At 47.2% G+C, this 20,997-nt stretch overlaps 1 protein-coding gene across 2 annotated transcripts in view; it reads right to left on the reverse strand.

Moving 5' to 3' along the window:
• Window positions 1-20,997, reverse strand: part of nrp2a (neuropilin 2a) — a 60,362-nt gene that overhangs the window by 20,031 nt on the left and 19,334 nt on the right. For both annotated transcript variants that reach the window (XM_005920032.2, XM_005920033.3), the window contains exons 3-10: window positions 19,968-20,149; window positions 13,273-13,503; window positions 11,742-11,897; window positions 11,032-11,201; window positions 9,862-10,017; window positions 2,491-2,635; window positions 536-711; window positions 16-195 (exon numbers count right to left, since the gene is read on the reverse strand). In XM_005920032.2, coding sequence (XP_005920094.1) covers window positions 16-195; window positions 536-711; window positions 2,491-2,635; window positions 9,862-10,017; window positions 11,032-11,201; window positions 11,742-11,897; window positions 13,273-13,503; window positions 19,968-20,149 — 1,396 coding nt within the window. The remainder of the gene's footprint in view (window positions 1-15; window positions 196-535; window positions 712-2,490; window positions 2,636-9,861; window positions 10,018-11,031; window positions 11,202-11,741; window positions 11,898-13,272; window positions 13,504-19,967; window positions 20,150-20,997) is intronic.

Consider the following 20,997-nt stretch of genomic DNA (forward strand, 5'->3'; position numbering starts at 1 on the left):
CTCCCCCTGACCCACCTTTGGTAAGCTAGTCTTGCTGTCCATGATGAAATTCCAATCTTTCCCATTCAGGCTGTGTGCCACTTTGTACTTCCTGACAAATGCCCGGTTATCTGTGGCCGCTCCACTTCCTGCGTCTCCTCCCCTCGCTCCCTGGGTGATGACTCCGCGCACTGTCTTGGCTAAACCCAGGTCCACCTGTAGAGTTTAGATTTATAATTTAATTCAATTCAATTCAGTTTTATTCATATAGCACCAAATCACAACAACAGACACCTCAATGTGTTTTATATTGTGTGATAAAGACAGTTATAGAAAGAAAACCCAACAATCACACTATGAGAAAGCACTTGGCAACAGTGGAAAGGAAAAACTCCGGGTAGCCATTTTTTTTGGGGGGGGGGGACTCATGCATAAGAACAATGCTTATGTTTTTATGGCAGCTGTGCTCTGTGACTGCGTTTTAACTTAACTAGAAGGTAAAGGTGTATGCTAACATCATTGCTTTAAAGTAATGCACAATAAATGCAAAGTCTACCTGCAGCCACTCCTCTCCAGCCAGTGGCTGCGCAGGAGCAGGGAACCAGCCGGAGCGGCTGGCCACGAGACGGGTGCTCCCGGGATTCCACACCACGTCCCTGCTGGATGAGGTTGAGATCTGGGCATCGGGGAGCAGGCCGGACATCAGCCCCTGCAGGTCTGAACACGGAGCATCTGGAGGGGAAAGGCAGAGAGGGTTAGAGACTTCTTTAGTTTCCTTGGAAGAAGAGACCACCTAACGCTGTGCTGGTACACATTTTCCCACCGGGGAGCTGTTAGGCTTCGCCGCAGGATCACACTGCTGGCCACTGAGCATTAAGAGTTTAGACTGGAACAAACAGGAAAAGATGAGGTGAGAGACAAGAGAATGGAGGGTAGAGAAAAAAAAAGATGTGTAACAAAGCGCTACCGCTTCATGTTCAATATGCAATTAGGCTGCCATTAGTGAGATAAAAGCATATGTTAAGTCTGCTGCTGAATGGGCACACTTGTCTGCTTTGCATGCACGCTTCTCACATCTCACATCTAACAAAAAAATACCCTGAGCGCCATATAATGCTGTTCGGTGCATTGTTTCTTTATATTCTGTACAATAGCTCGTCTGCTCATTATGCGGCACACATTTTATGTACATTCGCCGACTGAGAGAAAGTTTTATGTACACGTCAAAGCGCTCGGAAATGAAACTCATTCAGATACGGATGGGTGAGTAGAAGTGAAAATAACTTGCTGAGGGAGTATGTGTGAGAGAGAAATGAGGATTAAGGGGATAAAAATAAGGTATGATACAAGGAGCGGGGAGACAGAGAAGTAGAGAGTGGAAAGAAAGAGTGGTGACGGGGGTGAAAATAAAAGCAGAGAAGGAGACTTGGAGCGGGAGATGACGGCTTGGGGAGGCTGGGAAAAGGAGAGAGAAACGCAGAGATGAGTCGCCTGCAGAGACAAACAGTGGGAGAGGGGGAAGGACGGAGGTAGGCGGAGTGAGAGACGAGCGGCGCTGGATGAGCGCGGAGGGCGTCGAGAGAGACGGAGGGGAAGAGATGTGGGGAGATGTTAGTAGTGCTGACGGTTTAAGAGAACACAGATCAAAGTTTCATGCTGTTATGTCACCGCAAATGCAGGAGATGTAAATAATGAATAAAAAGCGCAGGAGACGGAAAACGTGTGACTGTGCGTACGTGTGGGAAGGGTCTGTGTATATTCCAAGAGGTGTGCCTGCTTTATTTTTGAGGTCACGCGCTATATTTAGAAAGCGCCTGTGTGCTGAAGCACCTGTACTGTAAGAGCTAATAGTTATTCCAATAGCAGCTGTTGAGGCTGAGGCGAATCACAGTTTCTGATGTAAGAGTGAACGGGGAGCCATGAATGATTGATCGGTACTCGTTTCTCAATCTAGAGGAGCTCACGGAGCAAAGACGGCACATCAAAAAAAAAAAGTCTCCAAAACCATGAGAGGAAAAATGGGATGTGATGGTGGTGGGGGGGTGGCAGCGTTGAGGGAGTCAGACAGAAAAGCGAGCAGAGGGGAAGAAGGAGTGGGAGAGCACTGAAAGAAGAAAATGACACTGGTGGTGCCTCTGGAAGAAAGAATAGAAGCAGAAGCTTCCTTTAATTAGCCTGAGGGTTGCCATGTTTAAAACACAGCAAGAGGGATTGTGGGAGAGAGTATAAATACACATTTATGTCTGAATGCTTGTGTGTGTTTGATCCGGCCCTTTTAGGTTTAGGAAGTTAAATGTCGTTAAAGCTGATGGGTTTTTCTTTCTTTTCTTTTTTTTTAGAACAAGTTAGATTTTAAAACAGTGCTTTGTGTTGGTTGAACCGAGAGGATAGAGCTGGTGCATGATTACTGATTTAAACCCACGAAAAGTTCTGTTCAAGCCATGAATGCAAAGCGGGATGATTCTGGCAACTTGACTGCTTCGTGACACGCACACACGCACACGAACGCACCTGTAATCTGGCATCCGTAGAGCTCGAAACGAAGGGCGATGCCGTTCTTCCAGGTCTGTGGTCGGATCCGAACGAACCGGGCCAAGACCGGCTGCGGGACGCGGTTGAGAACCACTTCGGCCGGATCTGTGTTAGCGTGGAAAATCTGGACAGCAAAGGCAAACAGAGGACAAGCAAAAAAGGGTTGGTTACCATCAGGAGGAGATGTGCTGTAACTTAGCTGTGCTGTCTTATTTCTCTTTCTCAGTTAGACACACACACACTCTTGTTTGAACACCCACCCACAGTGCACAGTTTCGCTTGGCTTCACACACACACACACACACACAGTGGCAGGCCGGACAAAGCAGAGACAACCCAAACACGGATCCAGTGTCACCAGCCCAGCTGTCGATGTGTTTTAGGGTCGAAGGTTCAGCACCGGGAGGCTGGGAAAGCCCATCGAAGGATGAGATTTCCTCAAACACACACACACACACACACCCTATCGACATCTATCGACTTCCACACACCTCTGCACTGGTGGTCATAGGAAGCTGTGGGAGAGTTGACCTGACACGACAGAACATGATTAGCCGCCCGGAGGCAGGAAGTCTGTCCAGGTGGGCAGGATGCGAGTGAAATTCACTTCCTGACGCTTCCACAGCATCAACATTCACTTCTCCCTGAACCGCTCCTTTCCTCCCGTAAGGCAGCGGGGTGGGGCAGCGAGGGTGGAGGGGTCAGAGGGCAAATGTAACCGCGGTGGTCAAGTTACTTCCTGTTGTGGGCAGAAAAGCGTGCAATCGCCTGTGATGCTCGAGAGAATCGGATGGGAACACTCAATTGTGACTTCCTCCTCTTTCCTTCCCCGCATCCTCTTCCCTCCACTCTCGAGCCCACATCGCTCTGAATCCCTTCATCTCAAAAACCTCCATTTTCTACATAAATCTCGTCTGTTGATGTCTCCTCACACCTCCCGTATGCCTTTCTTCCTCTTGTTGGCGGCTACTCACTGTAACCGCACACCCAGACGCAGGAAACCACAGGAGCCCACACAAACACGGTCACATCCCACGCACCCAGATAAGCAGGGTGAGCGTCTTTTAACTGAGTGACTGTTAAGTGTCACTCACTCTCTGTTTGCGGTTGACCGTGCCAGCTGATAGGAACGCCGCATCACAGCAGCCGCACACAATGGAGAGATGGGAAGACAACTGCTACAAGCAGCTGAATTAAAGATTAAAAGGCATCATGCCTAAAAAAAAGGTCCCTACACGAGTTTTCTTTTACTTTAATTGAGATCAAACCTCAGCACTCTACCACAGCCTTAAAAATTTGATTTTTTGATATATATTTTTTTAAATCATTAAAGTCTGCTTTCTGTTTGACCCATTTACAAAATTCCCCTAACTCTAAAAAATGATATTCCAGAAATTCCATAACCGATGGGAATACGAGTGATATCATTTCTAAAATCCTTCTCGGGGGGTTTTATTTGATTTTGGGCATGGCCTGATTAAATCAAGTGGAGCTCACACTGATAATACAAAGCGCTGTGAGTGTTTGAACAGATAAGCGGGCCTATCGCTGCTCTATCTGCTGCTGGATCGAGGATAGACAGCTGTTATGTTTACCTAAGAGGCAAAACAGGGGATGTGGTTATGGGGGTTATGTAAACACCAGTGCGCGTCCACGATGGAGGGCAGGCCTTGCAATACAACCGCCCCATCATTCCCACTCCCAGATGCCGAGTATGTGAGACAAAGAGCAGCACGTGAGGTAGTAAAACCGAAAATGACTGCGGGGGAAAGGAAGCGCGTCCTCAGAAGGATGGTTAATGACAGAAAAGGCGAGGGTGTGCGGGAGAAGGGAGCGGCAGACAGAAAAAGGTTGAATGGAGGGCAGAGGACATAACTTAGGAATATGAAGGGAGTGGTGACGAGCAGGGAGGAAAAGAACAACGAGCAGATTGACTGTAACAGGAAATACTTCATCCAAGCATTTATCACATAATAAGCCAAAATGAGAAAATTCAGTGGAATTTCCTCATTTGGGAAGAAGCTGGAAATGCAAAAACAAGCAAAAAAACCCCACAAAAAAACCTAACGAACACTATTTTTTGTGTAAAGTTCCAACTTTGGCACAAAGTTTACTTTAATAAATGCCACGTAAATAAAACAGCAGTGCGTTTCGGTCAATAGAAGTGGGTAGACTGAGGAATGACTGTAAAATATCTGTGGGCTTCAGCTTCCCAGAAATGTTTCAAAATGCCCAACGTTGCTAAAAGGCCATCAGTCAATGCACTGCAACACTGCCAGCTGCTTTTCTTTCCTACTCATCTTTGGATAAAACCTGGGAATGTGGCCAACATTACTGACACAAAAAGAATAATTTTCTCAGTACGAATCATCTCCAGAGGCTCTTTTTATTTTCCTTTTAAAAAGCAAATTATTATGGATGTGAGTGGAGAGAGAGCAAACTTAGAAGAAAGAGCACAGAAAGACAAGGGCAGGGAAGAGTTGCCGGTTTGGTCTTTAGTGTCCTCGGTTCTCACGACTTCCTCCACTCTATTGTCAGGATACCTGAGTGGTCTCCCACTCCTCACCCATTACTTCTAAGGTTAAAGGTCAACGGCCATGGGAAGCAGATGGTTGTTCATTGACTAACTCGTTGGTAACCTGGTTACTTTTTCGCCAACTTGAAATAAAGGAAGTTGTAGCAACAGGAAGGGCGGTCAGTGTGGTTGGTGTCTGGGCCACCTCCAATCTGCCTAACAACTGGAATTTTGGGGTTTTATTTTTTAATGTGTGTGTCTATACGGGGCCCTCCCCTCACGTGAGCGTGCTTTCGAGGTGGGCTGAATAATTGATGCTGTCATGTTGTGTCTCCAAGTGAGCCGAGAGTCATTAAAATATAACGAAGACCCCATTACGCGCTCGCATAGCAACATGTGACGGTCAGGCCTCTTTTTCGCGGACATCGGCAGAACCCAGGCACCACGGGTGTTTAACTATTGATGACTTTTGCAGAGAACCAGGTCACCGCGATGGGCGTGTTTGTATTATAGTAAACATCCTCCTGACATTTCTAAGCAAACAGAGCACGGAAATGTAATGTGCAATCTTAAAGCAGGCAGAGGTTCGCTGGATCTTGTTAGAGCGCTTGTTCCTGGAAAGTGAGGTGCGGATGGATGTACACATCATAGCTTGATTCATTTACCATCCATTCTGCGCTGTTTTGGCACACATCTCCTTCCTCTGTCAGTGTTTTTCTGCAACATGATGGCACCAGGGGGAGATGTGGCAAGCTCTCTGCACAAGCCATTATTTGTTTTCCAGCCATTTTTTTTTCTTTCTTCACTCCCATGTTGTTCTCCTGATCCAAGCCTCTTTCTCCGTCCATTACACTTTTCATCCCCCCTGGCTCTCTTCCCCTGTTTCTCACTATGAAGATGTTGACAGTAGAAACTGGTTCCAGCTGGCCGCTCTCTACAACTAGCTCTAAGAGAGGCTGAGGCGAGTGTGTGCGCGCGTGCAAAGGTTGACGTCGTGACCCTAACACCACCTCTGGTCAAAGCCTCCTGCTTGGTGCCGATGTAACCGATTGTGTCTCGCTGTGTGTCGGCGCACGCACACGCTGTTTTTAATACGCATCAGCATGTAGAATAAGCGGAAAACAAAGCCTGTGTGTTTGTGCCTGAGCTAGTGCTGTGGGATACTACAAATGTGGGCATCGATCGCATACCAAGTGAATGCAGGGCCAGTATTAGCGATACCACCTGATCGATCGATATGTCCACCGCTAGCCTGAGAGCTACAAAGGTAATAAAAGGCTATTCTATTCTCTTCTACTCTACAGTGTGATGGAGGTGCAGGAAGAAAAGCTGAAGGCTGACTTTTCACCCCCTCTCCTCCATGTTACTATGTGTGTGTCAGCGTTAGACTGATTTAGCACATACAGTGCCTTTCAGCAGCACAAAGCTTGCTTAGCACTGGGACGCCTGGGATTTTCTTCACAGACAGGTGACAGCGTGTGTTTTAAATGTTAATTAGTTTGGGCGCGGGAGCGTGCGCGTCTATTTAAACAAAACAAAACAGAAGAAAAAAGTCGTTGCGAAGCTCGCGTCTACGTGTAAGTGTGCGAAATATGCAATTCCTGAGTGTCTTTGCATCTCATCAAGTAATGAGGCGCATATGTGAGAAATGTGACTTAGAATTAACAAGTCACATGGGTGTCGAATTGAAAATGCGATGGCATGCAGAATATTTGGGGAAAAAATTAATAAAATTGACAGAAACGCCCACACCTGGTGGTGTGATTGAGGTGATTAATGTGCAGCGCTGGTGTGTTTTACACCTTTCTGCATCGCTCTAATTTCCCACATTACTTTCCCTTTTCTTCTTAGGAGCATTCAGCCCTTCATCCTTTGTTAACATATCAAAAAAGCGACGCATCGTGTCAGAGAGCTGTCTTCCATTAGCAAACACGGGGAGGTAAGAACCACCAAGCTGGCCCTTTCTTTCACGGGTGATTCATACGTGATGCACAGGCACACTCGTGCCTCAACCTTACGCACACACACACACACACACTAATGACACGTCTACACGCTCCTGTCCAAAGCTGCACGAGCTTCAAGCTCACTGCTAAATGACAATTAGAAGAACCAAATCCCAGTCATTACAGGACCCCTGACGAGAACTGAGCTTCAACCACTTAAGGGCTCTTTGGGGGGCTTAGGACAGGCTAACCGGGAGTTTGTAAAACACCAGTGGTGGATTAGCAGTCACGGAAAGATTCAACTGCAGCCTTTGGAGAACAGAAGGGAACCTGTCTGACGAGGGTCACGAAGAGTAAAGCGAATTCTTTGGCTTCACCATCACGAAGTCCGAGGTAAAAACCGTGGCTGCAAACTCTCCTAGACGGCTCTCTCTGTGGTCGGCAAATACACAGAGAGCAGGTTTTATGTAACGCAATCTGAGATGCCTCTTTATTATACATAAGAGGAGGGAGAGTGTGCAATAAATCCTTGTAGAGTTTGAATTTAGAGCCCTATCATGCATGCAGTAAATGCTGTAGCTGTCGTATTTCTTTATCATCAGAAGCAGATGGTATGCTTAATCAATTCTGCATTTTATGTAGATTAAGTAGTGTCCAATTAGAAAAAGCAGCAGGCATTATTCCCTGACTTTGCTTCCTCAGACTTTTGTTTGTCGGGTTTTCACCATTTTCTTTAGAAAACGTACATTTTTCAGATTTTGTTCCATCTTTCACAGATCTTCAATCCTCCTACCGCTGTGGATCAGGGAAATTATTTTACTGCTATTGGTAAATAATCATCATCATTACTATTGCATTAATAATATAATCGGCAGCATGGATATTGCATTCAGATGTTTAAACAGTGTGTGTCTTTCAGAAAGACTAAGTTGCAGGCTGACAGGAAGTTGCAGGCTTTGCAGAACTGAAACCGAAAGCAGAATCTAAGCGCAGGTTATCCTGAGGAGCAGGTTAGACGAGGCTATTTGAATTACTAGGTTATTCAAATTGTCTGTTATACTTTTATATTCTTTTATTAAGCTTTTAGTAGAGGTTCTTGATTAAAACATTTATTCAACATAGTACATATAGTTTCAGTTAGGTTATTACACATAAGGATGAGCCTCTGGTCTGGTAAAAGGTCAGAAGTGCAACGGGTGAGATGAGAGAGCATTTGAGGACGACATAGACACACACACACACACACACACACACACACACACACACACACACACACACACACACACACACACACACACACACTCAGTTAGAGAGAATCATTTATAGGTGGAAGTTTAATCATGTTTTGCTTGGGGTTGCAAAAAGAGCAGTTTGTCGCAGAACTGCTGCTGAGGTGTCAAGATGACAAGCGAGCATCCGGCAGTGACAGGATGTACCTGCCATGAAGACGAAGACAACGTTCTTTTAAACTGTGTTAAAAGTCATTGTGGTTTTGATGTTGACCTATGTATGAAATGTATCTGTGACGTATGAAGGGGCGTCATTAATTCAAACCCTGATGGTATAAATATCTGTGTATGCTTTGATTAAGTTGAAGATCAATCCCTGTCTGCGTACAGAGTGGTCTTCCCACGCGTGTATTCATTAAAATCAATTGTTTGACCAAGCTCTTGGACCATGGTTGTTTGTACTCTCCTTCCTCAATATGTGAACCTTAACACCGCCTTTACGGTTTTCTAAAAGCTAATAAAACGCTGTTTTCAAAGCAGCGTAGCGCCACTAATATCTCTCTCCCGAATGCAAAATGCATGCCTAAGCATCTGTCTGATTCCGTGTCTCAAAGTGTCCGAGCAGTTTTTGCTCAGACGGATTACCGGACTCAGATTACACGCCGCAGACAGGCACACATCATATACGTATGCGCTCACACGCACAGATCTCCAGACAGGGAGATCAGCCAGAGGTTATTTAAAGAAAGGGAGGGGGTCCTCTCAATTGTGTGTGTGTGTGTTTTTCCGGGGGTTCTAATAAATTGCACAGATGTTGACTTTTGTGTCAAATCCACATTTTGTTTAATAATCTCTACATCAAATACCCCCCACTGGCCCCACCCAAACCAATCACTGGCACACACAGAAGGATGAGGGGGGGTGGGGAATCCCAGTCTGTGCGGGTAGTGTGGATTAACCCCTCTTTACACACACGCCCACTCTTGCCACTCTCTATTTTTTTGTTTGAAATCCACAGTGACCTTAAACCAGATGTGAGGGACAAGGTTTAAATGCCCTGGAAACAGGCTGTCTGCAGGTCACGGCATGGCAACAACCTGCCATTGTGTGTATATAAGTAACAACGAGCAGGCAATCAAACGCAGATTTAACGAGGCTCGATCGAAGCACTAAATGGGAGCGATTTCGGAGAGTAATGCTGCGAATCTCTCAAGGCGCAAATTTGCTCAGTCCACACCTGGCCGGCCTCCAGAGGGTTTCACAACCCCCAGGTGTGTGTGTGTGAGTTAGGCTGAGAAAGATGATAAATAGCGGTCCCAGATAAGGGCACACAGAGGACTCCATTGTTCTTGTTTGTCAGGTTCCCCTCCTCTCTCTATCTCTTCCTCCCTCCCGTTCCCTTTCTCTCCAACTCATGACTGAGGTCATGACTCGGGTTCATAAACAGTCTTAGAAGGGGAAAGACTCCTTCAGGAATTTAGCGTCCGCTGATGCCATTGATATGGCTCTCGAGCAAACACAACAACCTTAGTTGTTTGAGAACATCTCGGAGGTGTAAATGCGGCGTTCAGCGTGGATGCTCGGCTTCACTTTAAAGCGAGCTTGCCCGTTGGACCATTTCAGGCCTCGTTTTTACTTATAAACACGTTTAATGCTCTACCTTGTGGTTCTTGCCATGGCGGTACACCATCCAGTCCTCTCCGTTGGTGCTGACCTCCAGCTTGAAGGTTGTGACGTAGTAGGACTTCTGCGTTTCCTTGGATATGGCACCCTGTGTGGCAATACCGGTCAAAACCTTGAGGAAATGAAGATCCACCTGGAAAAAAGGGGGGAAAAATGTATAAAACTTGTTTTCATGAACTGAAATAAAATAGAATAGCGGCAGAGAAAGCTCCGTAGACTGCAGGATGGATGTGCTCCGGGCTGATGCAGATAGCCGAGCAGCTGCAAGTCTATTGCTCGACACAGCAGCAGCAGCAGATTGTCGCCTTCTACTGAAGAAGCCTAGGTGGTATCTATAGTGTGTGTGTGTGTGTGTGTGTGTGTGTGTGTGTGTGTGTGGTGTGTTGAGAGATCTGTGTGTGTGTGTGTGTGTGTGTGTACATTGTGATGTGTGTAAGGGGAGGAATGGTTGGAGGCAAAGATCAATGGCACAGTGTTCGGATGCATTCCTGAAGAGCACCTTCATCAATCACGGCCTTCTTGCCGCTCTCCTCCGCGCTCTGCCTATGCACGCGTTCGAGACAGGAAAGATGGAGAGTGTGGAAGCACTTCCTTATCATCGGTTCACAGTTCCTCCATTCCCTTTATGTGTGAGCACCTCTGTGTGTCCCCCACTGTACGTGAGAGCCTTCTTCGCCGAGCCTTCTTCCGCAAGTATCACCGAGACAAATTTACTGTCACCAGCGAGTTAACGCGTCGCTGATTCAGATATCAGTGTCGACCCGCTCTAGACTTTGTGCCTTAAATCAAATATTCGCCTTCAGATTTCTACCAGAGCAAACCAACTGCATTTAAAAGTTTCTTAAACACCCGGGCCCTCGAGACAGCTCAAATGCGCGGTTATTTATATTTGGTGGCACGGCTCTGTTCTGGAACCTCTCTGCCCCTTCCACGTACATTCATGGAAAGCCTAAGGCAAAGAAAGAAGCAGCACGACTTCTTTCTGGGGTACGAAACAACTGCAGGTGGGCTAAAGCGACTTAAATAGTTGACATTTGCCGACTGAATGCATGAAAGGGTACCAGCTGATCCGTCAGCTGCTGCGAGCTGCCGCTGACATCGACTGATCTCGACAGCGTAGGCCTGCTTGAACCTCGCGGAGTGATACCTGTATGTATTCCTTGTTGCTGTCCTCTGCCGGCGTCCAAGCGTTGTCGTCGTTGTTGAGGCGAGCCTGGCGCGGCAGCCAGCGATTGTCGTAAAAGGACGTCGAGGCCGTGATTTGGTCGTCGCTGATCTTCCCCGACTCCATGCCCAGCGCCATGCTGCAGTGAAATGCTGACGGGAGAAGAGGGAGCAACGTCAGCTATGTTTGCATTGAATATAACTGAATATAACGGTTTAGCAGACATGAAAGAGAAGGCATGAGGGGCACAGAGCTCGAAAAAACAAGAGGCGTGAAGTTAAACTCAGGCAGACACAAAGAGAAAAGACAATGAGAGGCAGAAAGCAGCCCAACAGGTGAGTGAAGTTAAATTGAGGTTGAGTTAATTTATATTCTAAAAGAAAATAGTATGAGCCCGCTTCTGAGAAATCATGCTCTCTTAGGAGAGCGCAAAATAGGCTGAGAGGGGTGAGGGAGCGCTCCGAGATTGAAATAGCATTAAAGCAGGCACGGCTGAAGAGATCGAGAGGGTAAGAGGAGAGGAGGAAAAAGAAAAAAGATGAAGAGAGAAAGACGAGTGTCAGCAGAGATGACAGAGACGAAAGCGGTGAAAGAGAGAAAATCGAGTTGGGAATAAAAGCAGGTAAGCAAACCTACACTCTGTACACACAAATGCACGCACACGTGCGCTCTTAAAGTGATGGTGCACTCACAGTCGGAGACTTCTTTTTGTGTCATGTTGTAGCGGGCGGAGAAGCCGTCTTTGGCGACGGCCATGTCGGTGTGGAAGGAGAGAGACAGCAGGCCGGAGGACGATTGGATCTCTGGGGGGATCTTTGTCCCGCAGTACCGGCCAATCAGAGGAGCCACTGCACACACACGAAATTCATGTTTATACAGTCATATTGCAAAGAAATGATTTTAAAAGAAACATTCATGCTGTTATTTTGAAAAACTCAACATTTACTGCGTTTTCTGTATGATGCTACATTCAAGGAAGGAAGAAAAATCAGAAAAAGCACGCACATGTGATAATTCCTATAAGATTAAAAAAAAAGGAAATCCAGCACTGCAAAGACAGGTTTCCAGTGGTCATGCTGCTTCGGTAAGTGTTGTCTAATGACTCACAGCATGCCTCTCCTCCATCTCCCCTTCCTCCATTCATTCCTCTCTCCCTTAACTCGCCTGTCCATCCCTCCATCTGCCATGTGTGTGTCTCAGCCAGAACCCAGCAGGAGAGGGAATGGAATCCCTTGCTTTAATGCAAGCTGCACTGGGATCAGCTGCAGACGAGCACTCACACACGCATAGACACACACATGCGCGCACGCACTCACAAACATTAAGGATTACAACGGTCTCCAGACACAAAAATTCTTCACCCTTCCGCCTCGTCTCCCGTCCCTCTTTCACGCCCAAGGAAACTCAGGCTCACTGGAACTGGGTTACACTTTAATTTGCTCCTAATTCTCAACTTTGAATGGTATAAATTGTTTTCAGCTATCAAAGCTCCTAAATTCAAGGCTATAATTGGAATTTTAAATCCACTTGGATCCCTTCTTAGCGACTGAAAATGGAATAATTAGAGCAAATCCTTGGTTCCCCCCCCCCACCCTGCTTCATATTTTCAAAAAGAAAAGAAAAAAAGAGAGAAGAAAAGGAACTCGGCAAAGCGAGAGGTGAGAAATGAACCACTCACCACTACTAATGTGGCTTTCATCAGCTACAGAGCAACTAGCATTAGCCTATGGCGGTCACTATCAAAGCCCCTTGATAACATCCTCAAATGTTTTTCTCCCCCAAACCCCTCCCATTCCCACTTTCTGATCTCGGCTCTTTGCATACAAGCAGATACTCATCGTGGCCGTCACTCTCGCTCACCCTGGGGAGGAAGGAAGTGCTAGGTGATAAGGATGGAGGACAGGGAGGAAAGTACGAGGGGGGTTAGGAACGGGTTGTTATTATGGAGAGGGAAGAGAACCATGGGAACAGATTGCTCCTCAGGGGTGTCCAGTCCCCCCCCTCCCATGTAATGGGATGGACTGTACGGTAAGAGCTTACATCAAAGAGAGGGATGCCTGCACAGGAAATTGAAGGCTGCTATGCAGATTTCAGTGTAGGAATGTGCATGTGGAAATGAGGCTGTCCACGCACGTTAAAAGGTGAGGACAGGGTGTCTTTCCAGTGTGTCTACGCTCACGCTGAGATATTCCGACATCTGTTTGTGTGTGTCTGTGCGCTCACCTTGTGGCAGACCGTCCCACACGTCCAGCCAGTCGTACTTGCAGTCACCCTCTCCGACCAGCAGGGGGTCGTTCTCGAGATCGAAGGTCAGGAAGGTGAGCGTGATGTCCATGTGGGGCGGGGCAATGATCATGTAGGAGCATTCCAGATTGTGAGGGTATTTATCCGGGAACCCCGGGGACTCGATCATGCCAGTAGGGCTGGTGAAATTGCGGAAGCAGAATTCCGAGCCTAAGCAGACACACAAGGATAAGAGAATATTTAGAGTCGGGAGTGAAAAAAAAAAACAAAACCATAATGGTCGCGTTACGAGCAGGAGCAATCGATCACGTGGCGGTATCTCATCTGACTTGCAGAAGGTGTTTCAGAAACTCATTCGTCACTGACAGCCCTGCTGGGATTTTACAGTAGCTGCGGTGGTGAAAGGACACGAACGTGCACGACTCGTGGCTGTAGATGGAGGAGGGAAAAAACCCAACAGAGCGAGCAAATGCTCAACTGGGCATTTCTAATTTTGCATCATGCAACGCAAGCAGGCTTAGAGCTCTTTTTTGTGCACGATCCCCTTAAATTCATACCACCTCTGTGCTCTCAAACAATGACAGTGCACTGCAAAACCCAGCCTTTACTTGAGCCCTTAAAAAATTCCACCTTTAAAGACGGACCCCTGCTTTAGAGCATATATTTAAAATTTTACCCTTTTTTGGGTCTCATTTGCACTCTGTGTGTGCGCGTGTCTTTCACTTTCTCTCGCACACCTCGCTCATGCATACCACAAAAGTTGTGTAATGGTTCTAAGTGGGCCCTTTGCGGCGGCTCCTCATTAGCTATGCAGATTTATGCGCCCTGGGCGGCTCACCTTGAGCGGCAGCAGCTGTGTGGCTCAGATCATCTACCCATCAGCCACTGCTCCGCGGTCCACTGGGGAGCCTGAGTCACGGCCGAGTGTTTATGGACCGGCACATCAATGAGGCGGGAGAGAGCTGACAATCCAGCACACACACACGCACACACGCACACACGGCAAATAGACAGGTCTTCACACAAATGTCACACGCGCTGCCTCATTCATAAGCTGTGTTTATTTTCCGAGCCTGAGTTCGCTCACCCTTTAAATAGTTCTATCTTTACAATGCAGGCTCCGTTCAGTCGTACATCTTTATGCATTTCTATTTTCATGCTCACCGGACACACACACACACATCCTCACGTGGCAACGCTGCTAAGATACGTGGGACAAATCGCAGCTCTTCCTCTAGAACTAAAGCGCACTTAAACTGGACATTGTGTGGTTTTTTTTCTTTTTGCTACTTCTCTCCTGCTGAAATGACTCGTTGAAGGTAAATTCATTTAAAGACGCATTTCACTTCAGTTTCCTTTCCCAGACAAATGCGCCTTGCGTCACTACCAGCAAGGAAAAACAAGCCTAAGCTAGAAGCATTTTTCCCATCGTTGACTCCACTGGAAAGCTGGGAGGTCAGGTTGAAGAGGCTCACGGGAGGAGGCATCTGGTGGATTTCAAACCTGGGAAAGCGGCGCCGCATCCAGGCAAGCACTGCACTGTCTCAGGGAGCTGCCAGGGCTGCGTTTGATAACCAGATTCATATTCGTAGAGGCGGCGTTTAGGAGCACAGACGCGTTAGTGGAACATTCCTTCGGCAGCATTCCTCGGAGGCACCGGTTCTTATTATCAGGCGGCCCTATGAAAAGCTGAGGGGTCGACTGTGCTGCTCTGACCCCCCCTCCCGGTGTCTACACTTGGTAATGGCAGAGAGCTGACCCTAATCAGCATAGAGACAGAGGGAGGAAAACCCAGGAGACGTATACCATATCTCTATTTGTATTCCCCATTTTGTGAGAGATTCTTTATATCCCGTTTTCTCTCATTTCCTGCCAAAGCCTCACATTTTAAAAAAAAGTGCTTACATATATAGCTGAGTGCAATGATGCATATATCTTCCTATTGATTTACCTGGCACCAATACATTCATGTCACAGTTGACAGTTGAGATGTTGACAAAAAAAAATGTATGAGTCTTCCCCCCCACGCGTTAAAAGCAGGCATTCAACCCCTTGTGTCGACTCCCACACACACCGTTACATCAAAACACCCGTGGATCAGTTGCCTGGCTGCCTGTACGCACACACAAACACACACACAGAAGTAGGGATGCTGAAATGTGAGGGTAATTTACAGCCAAGATCTCCCCATCCCTTCAACCACTGACCTCAGCTCTGTGTGTTAAGTGTACAGTTATAATGTAGGAGTAAGCAGCATCAATCTCCATGTGTCTGTAATGCGATCATAACGACAGCAAATGAACTGCGCAGTACGCATGAGTCCCATCTCCTGCGAATGCTCCTCTTCGCATGTACGTTTTTGCTCACACGACCCGTTTCTTGCTGCCTGTTTTCCCTCAGTGTGTGCGTGCTTGAAGGTGTGTGTCTGCATGTGTGAGACCCAGTAACACACTGGCCTTGTTTCTCACTGGGTCACAGTGCAAAGCAAGTCTGCGGAGTCCTGCTGGTGAAATCTTCAATCTGAGCGCAGCTTGACTCCACCGCCCATCCAAACACGCCGTGTCTGTTACTCGAGGAGCTGTCGCCCTCGCGCGACGTCACGTGCCGATGCTCTGCCGAGTGTGCGCATATGCACCTTCTCTTTGCGTCACTGCTCATTAGCTCACAGTGTATGAACACGCCAAAAACAAGTCCCCCTCTTCTCCTCCCCCTCGCCCCTTTCTACCTCCCCCTGTCACCCCCTCATGTCTTAAAAACACACACACATGCCTGCGCACACACACGTGCCTGTTTGGTGCTTGCATCGCACCATGAGCTGCCATTTGGCGAGAGCTGTCTTCTGGCAAGGAGCGGGAGGTCATAGTGTGAGTGAGTGAGAGTGTGTGTCAGTGTGATTGGAGGTGGGGTGGGGGTAAGAGGGCGAGTTGCTGGGTAGAAACCACTCGATTCTTGCACATGAGTGCCTGATGTAGTAGCGGCAGCTCCACACGTTGTGTCAGGGCAACCCCTTTCCTCTCCTCCTCCACCCAGCGACGCGCCGGGCCTGTGTTCATTCACTCTTTCAACCCTCTGTCTCGCCTGGCGTCGACATACAACTCTAGCTGAGGGCTCACCTCTGCGTCTGCCGCACATCAAAACCTGCCTCACCCTCCTCTCTCTCACCTGCCTGTCTCCGCCTGACATACAGCTCACTCCTCGTATACAGTCGCGAGCAGATCTCTCGTGTAACCTCCCCACGCTTGAGTTCGGCTCACGGTTTCCATTGAAGAAAATCTCTCCCGAGGCATCTGGGGAAGGGCGGTGTACATGCATGCCTGTGTAGATGTGTAGCGGAAGGGGCACGCTACACAAGGGTGTGGGGGGAAGGGTTGAAAACCCACAACAACAAAAACAACAACAACAACAACACTGTGAACAACTGGAAGACCCAAGAAAAGGAGAAACAGCATTCTTGGCATGCTGTGGTTTGACACTTTTATATATCCGGAGAGACAATTCGAGAGGAATGTTTCTTCTTAGACTGATGCCTCTGTTGTGTTGTTGTTGTTAAATGAATTACCATTATCAATTGTTTTTCATCTTCAGCACACACACACATACAAAAAAATGCAGATGCCAAAAAAAGCCCTCCTGCTGTTTGTGATCAAAGCCGTTCACGCGGTTGCTGATAATGTCTCGTTATTTCATTCCGGGTACGCGTTTTTCCTCATCGCTGATCAGTCTTAAGCGCTCTTGTTTTTTTTTTTTGTGCTCGATTTATTTATTCATGACTTTAATTCACCTTTTGCCGGTTAATTACGTGAGCGTGATTTCGGCAGTGGGATGGGGCTCATGGGTTTTTCAGGAATAAACAAGTTGCAATCAGCCGTAACAGCCATCACTGACGCGTCCAATCAGCATGATAGCATCAGAGAGACATGCAAGGCCAGTGTGTTATGTCTGGTACTTGGGCGGGGGTCCCTGCCGTAGGCTGCGCCCTCTTCCACCACCACCCGAACCCCCAGATGCCACAGAAGCGGTCAGCAGCGGTCATGGAGGAGACCCAATGCCCCAAGGTTCTCTATGCTCCCATCTTAACACTGGATTGGCTGCCACTGTTTTTCTGCCCCCACTGAGCTACTGGTGGGCTTTGGGGAAGGGTGAAATGGGGGCTTCCATCATAAGTCTTCCCCTTGTAGCCGTGGTAACAGCATCAGCAGCACGTGACTTTGTGTGGGGTGGTAGTCAGGGCTGTATAAAGGGTTAAGCACGCATGAGTAGGACCAAAGTAGGCCACAACAATAAGGGGGAAGGGAGGGGGGCTGTGCACTTTCACTGTACAGTAGGATTAAGGCGTTTGTGCACTGTATGTGTGCGTGCGTGTGTGCATGAGTGTAGTGGACTGAGGGATAGATGGAAGACCCTGGCTCTTCTTAGGATGTGAACCGAAGGGTGAAGGGTTATTTGGGACGGATGTAGAGCCAAAGGTCGACTTGTGATCCTCAACGCTGAAAGTGATTAGCTCTAACTGTGCTGTACCACGCCACTTACACACACATAAACCACACACAAACACACACAGTGGCAGTGGCACAAACAGATTGCTTGTCCAATTCAAAAAAACCCTGGAGTAGCTACAGTCACTGCTTATGTAATAAGGTTGAATGAACAAAACAAAAACAAGCCACAGTATCATTAGTCCAATGCAGAGAAAGCAGGGCAGGATATCTCAAACACACACACACACACACACACACACACACACACACACACACACACACACACACACAAACACAGACCTGCATTGTCTGACTTCCAGACACAGTGTGGTGGGGTCAGCCTCAGCTGTCTGTTTAAGATGGGGAGGAAGCTGAAGACACGCACACAAACACACACGTCTCCCAGCTGTTTGCACAGATTTCTATCTGTCAGGACACACCCTTTAAAAACACACACAGACCCATAAACACAACCTCCCAACCTCGACACTGTACACACAAACTGAGTTTTGTGCAGCTACATTAAAACAGACTGGACTAAAATTCATTTCTCCATCACCTCCCAAAAATAAAAGCGCGCAAAAATGCACAACGCCTAAATCCGTTAAGAATATTAAAAATAACGCTTGCACAATTGCCACTTCTCCTCTAGTAAGTAAACACATCTCAGCCTCGGATCTCTGTGTACCCGTCAGAAGTTGTAAGCTGTTTAGAGGGCCCGGGCCTGCCACGGTAAGACAAACAGCCATGATGAGAGAGCGTGCAGGCGCTGGGAACGCCGTAATTAACACATGGCCTCAATCACGCATCCTGAATTCATTTCCACTCTCTGACTCACTCCTTCTTTGTCAGTTTGTCTCCCTTAACCCCAATCATTTTCCCTCTCAGTTTGTGCCTCTCTCTCTACCTCTGTCTCACACACACACAAACATACGGGTCTCTCTTCCCGCCTCCACATACAAACATACATAGAGACAGACAGAATCTCGCACAACAAGCTGAGTGGAACCACCCACACATGCAGCCAGCAGACACCTACATGTGCTCGCACAGTGACACCAGCTCTTACACCCCTGTATTTATACCAGGATCTTGTTAAATGCACGGCAACCGCATCCCCCCTCCACCACAATCCACCAGCCTTCGATCCATCTATGCGTGAGACAGATGCAGTCAGTTATACCGCCAGGGTCTGAGCTCGGTGTCCTCGGTAACATCAAATTTGGGTCACACTCATTTGACACAAAGCCAGGGACATTTCTTCAAAGGTGGGAGGTGAATTAACGAATTCTTTCTGTTTTCGCGGTGTTAAATCGAAAAGCATTTCCAGACCCAAATCAGGAGTTACCTTTAACTGCTGCAGAGACAATACGCTGGCAACTCACTTGTACATAAATCTTGTTCCCCCCGAGGCCACCTGACCAATTCACCTCGCCTCCTCCCACTATAACTCACACACACAAACACACAAGTGCCACTAAAACAATACTTCAACCTTGCCCGCAAAGCGCACTTCACCTCGTGCACTTTGACGACTTTTGAGAAAATTCCATTTCGCCACACGCTCGTCCCCATCACTCTCCTCGCCTCTGCCTCCGCTCATAAACCTTTGACCTTAAGTCAAACTCCCAAGTAGCCTCGGAGCTCTTTCCATTTTCCATCATCCCACAATAACCCTTCCCACACCCCAGTCTTCTTAACGGCCCCGGAGGAAGTGTATTCTTGCTTCATATAAGAACGCATTCCTCACGTGCTTTGAGGCAACTTAAAAGTTGTTGTTTTTTCCTCGCTCTGTAAGTTTTGCCTGCATGCCCGGTCCCCTCTGCTGAAGTAAATTACTGGGAAAGTGATGGGATGAGTGATTGCGGGTTTTGGGCCGCTAACATGAAGGCGAAGGAGGCGCATGGTGACAAAAAACCATTGACTTGAGTGTTTTTGAGAAGGGGAGCCTTACGTTTGATGAAATATGTCCCACACATAAACTGTAACAAAATGATGCACACTGTTTTGTTTTTTTTGTTGTTGTTGTTTGTTTTGCCTTTCATGTAATATAAAATATTGCTTGAATTGCCCAAAAATATCTGCAGAAAAACAAGAAAATTAAGAAAAAACACGATGAACTGTGTGGCGTTGTTGACTTAATGTGGCACTAAACAGACCCAGCTTTAAGAACACAACCCATTAATGCGTCCTTACCTGTTTTGAATATCTCGTAGCGCAAAGAGAAGCCGGCTCCCTGATGGGCGTAGTCAGAGACAAATCTGATTTGGAGGGATGGCCCAGATGAGATAATTGGCCCTGGGGCGATGTTGCTGCAGTGCCGCCCCAAAACATCGGCCGTCTCTGAAGTTCCATCGCGGATCTCTATGAAGTCGTATCTGAAAAGAATAAGAGAAATGAATTAGATTCTTTCCTGTTATGTTAAAATGTTCTCTTAAAAGCATTCCTTAAAAAAATCCTAGGATGCAGCATACTCAGAGTTTAATGCATCAGGAAGGGATTAAGAAAGGTAAAGAGATAAAAGGAGAAATGTAGAGGGGAGATAAATGTAGATAGTTATGGGGTTATGCAATCGGCACAGCTAATAAAAAACAGACAGGTGTGGATCTATTTACCGTCAGAGTTCAGCCTCAGGACAGAATACACAGAGCGAAATAGCACAACACAACTTCAAGACACAAATAAACATCTCTGCCACACCTCATATGTGCTGCTTCCCCTCAGCTGTATTCAATAAATTTAGCTCTTATGACCCAGTTCTGCTTGAGACAACAAGCTCAGATCCCTCTGACATCAGCTCGAGGTTAGCTCCCGCCATTTTACCAAATCTTGGATAACAGGAAAGAAAATGAAGAGAGGGCTGCGTTTGAGCAGAACGTAATTGAACAAGTGGCTGCAATCTGAGGGTGAAGACTGGGGCAAATGGATGGATTTGTTAATAAGAGGCGCAAAAATAGGCAGGAGCTCATGAAATAGTAAAACGGTGAAGGCTGGGGGGGATGATGACATTAAGGTGAAGGAGCAGAGAGTAAAATTGGTCCAAAGAAATGCACAGGCACCTTGCTTATTAGCTTACACATGCTTGAGCTCTTGGCTCATTTTGACCTTTGACTAGCTAACTGACCCTGAATGATAAAAGCAAATTCTCAACTGGCAGGCTACTACGCATGTGTGTGTGTGTGTGTGTGTGTGTGTGTGTGTGTGTGTGTGTGTGTGTGTGTGTGTG

The sequence above is a fragment of the Haplochromis burtoni genome, unplaced genomic scaffold (genome assembly GCF_018398535.1).
Source record: "Haplochromis burtoni strain Fernald_Lab_line unplaced genomic scaffold, NCSU_Asbu1 Contig_40, whole genome shotgun sequence".
NCBI classification, from domain to species: Eukaryota; Metazoa; Chordata; class Actinopteri; order Cichliformes; family Cichlidae; genus Haplochromis; species Haplochromis burtoni.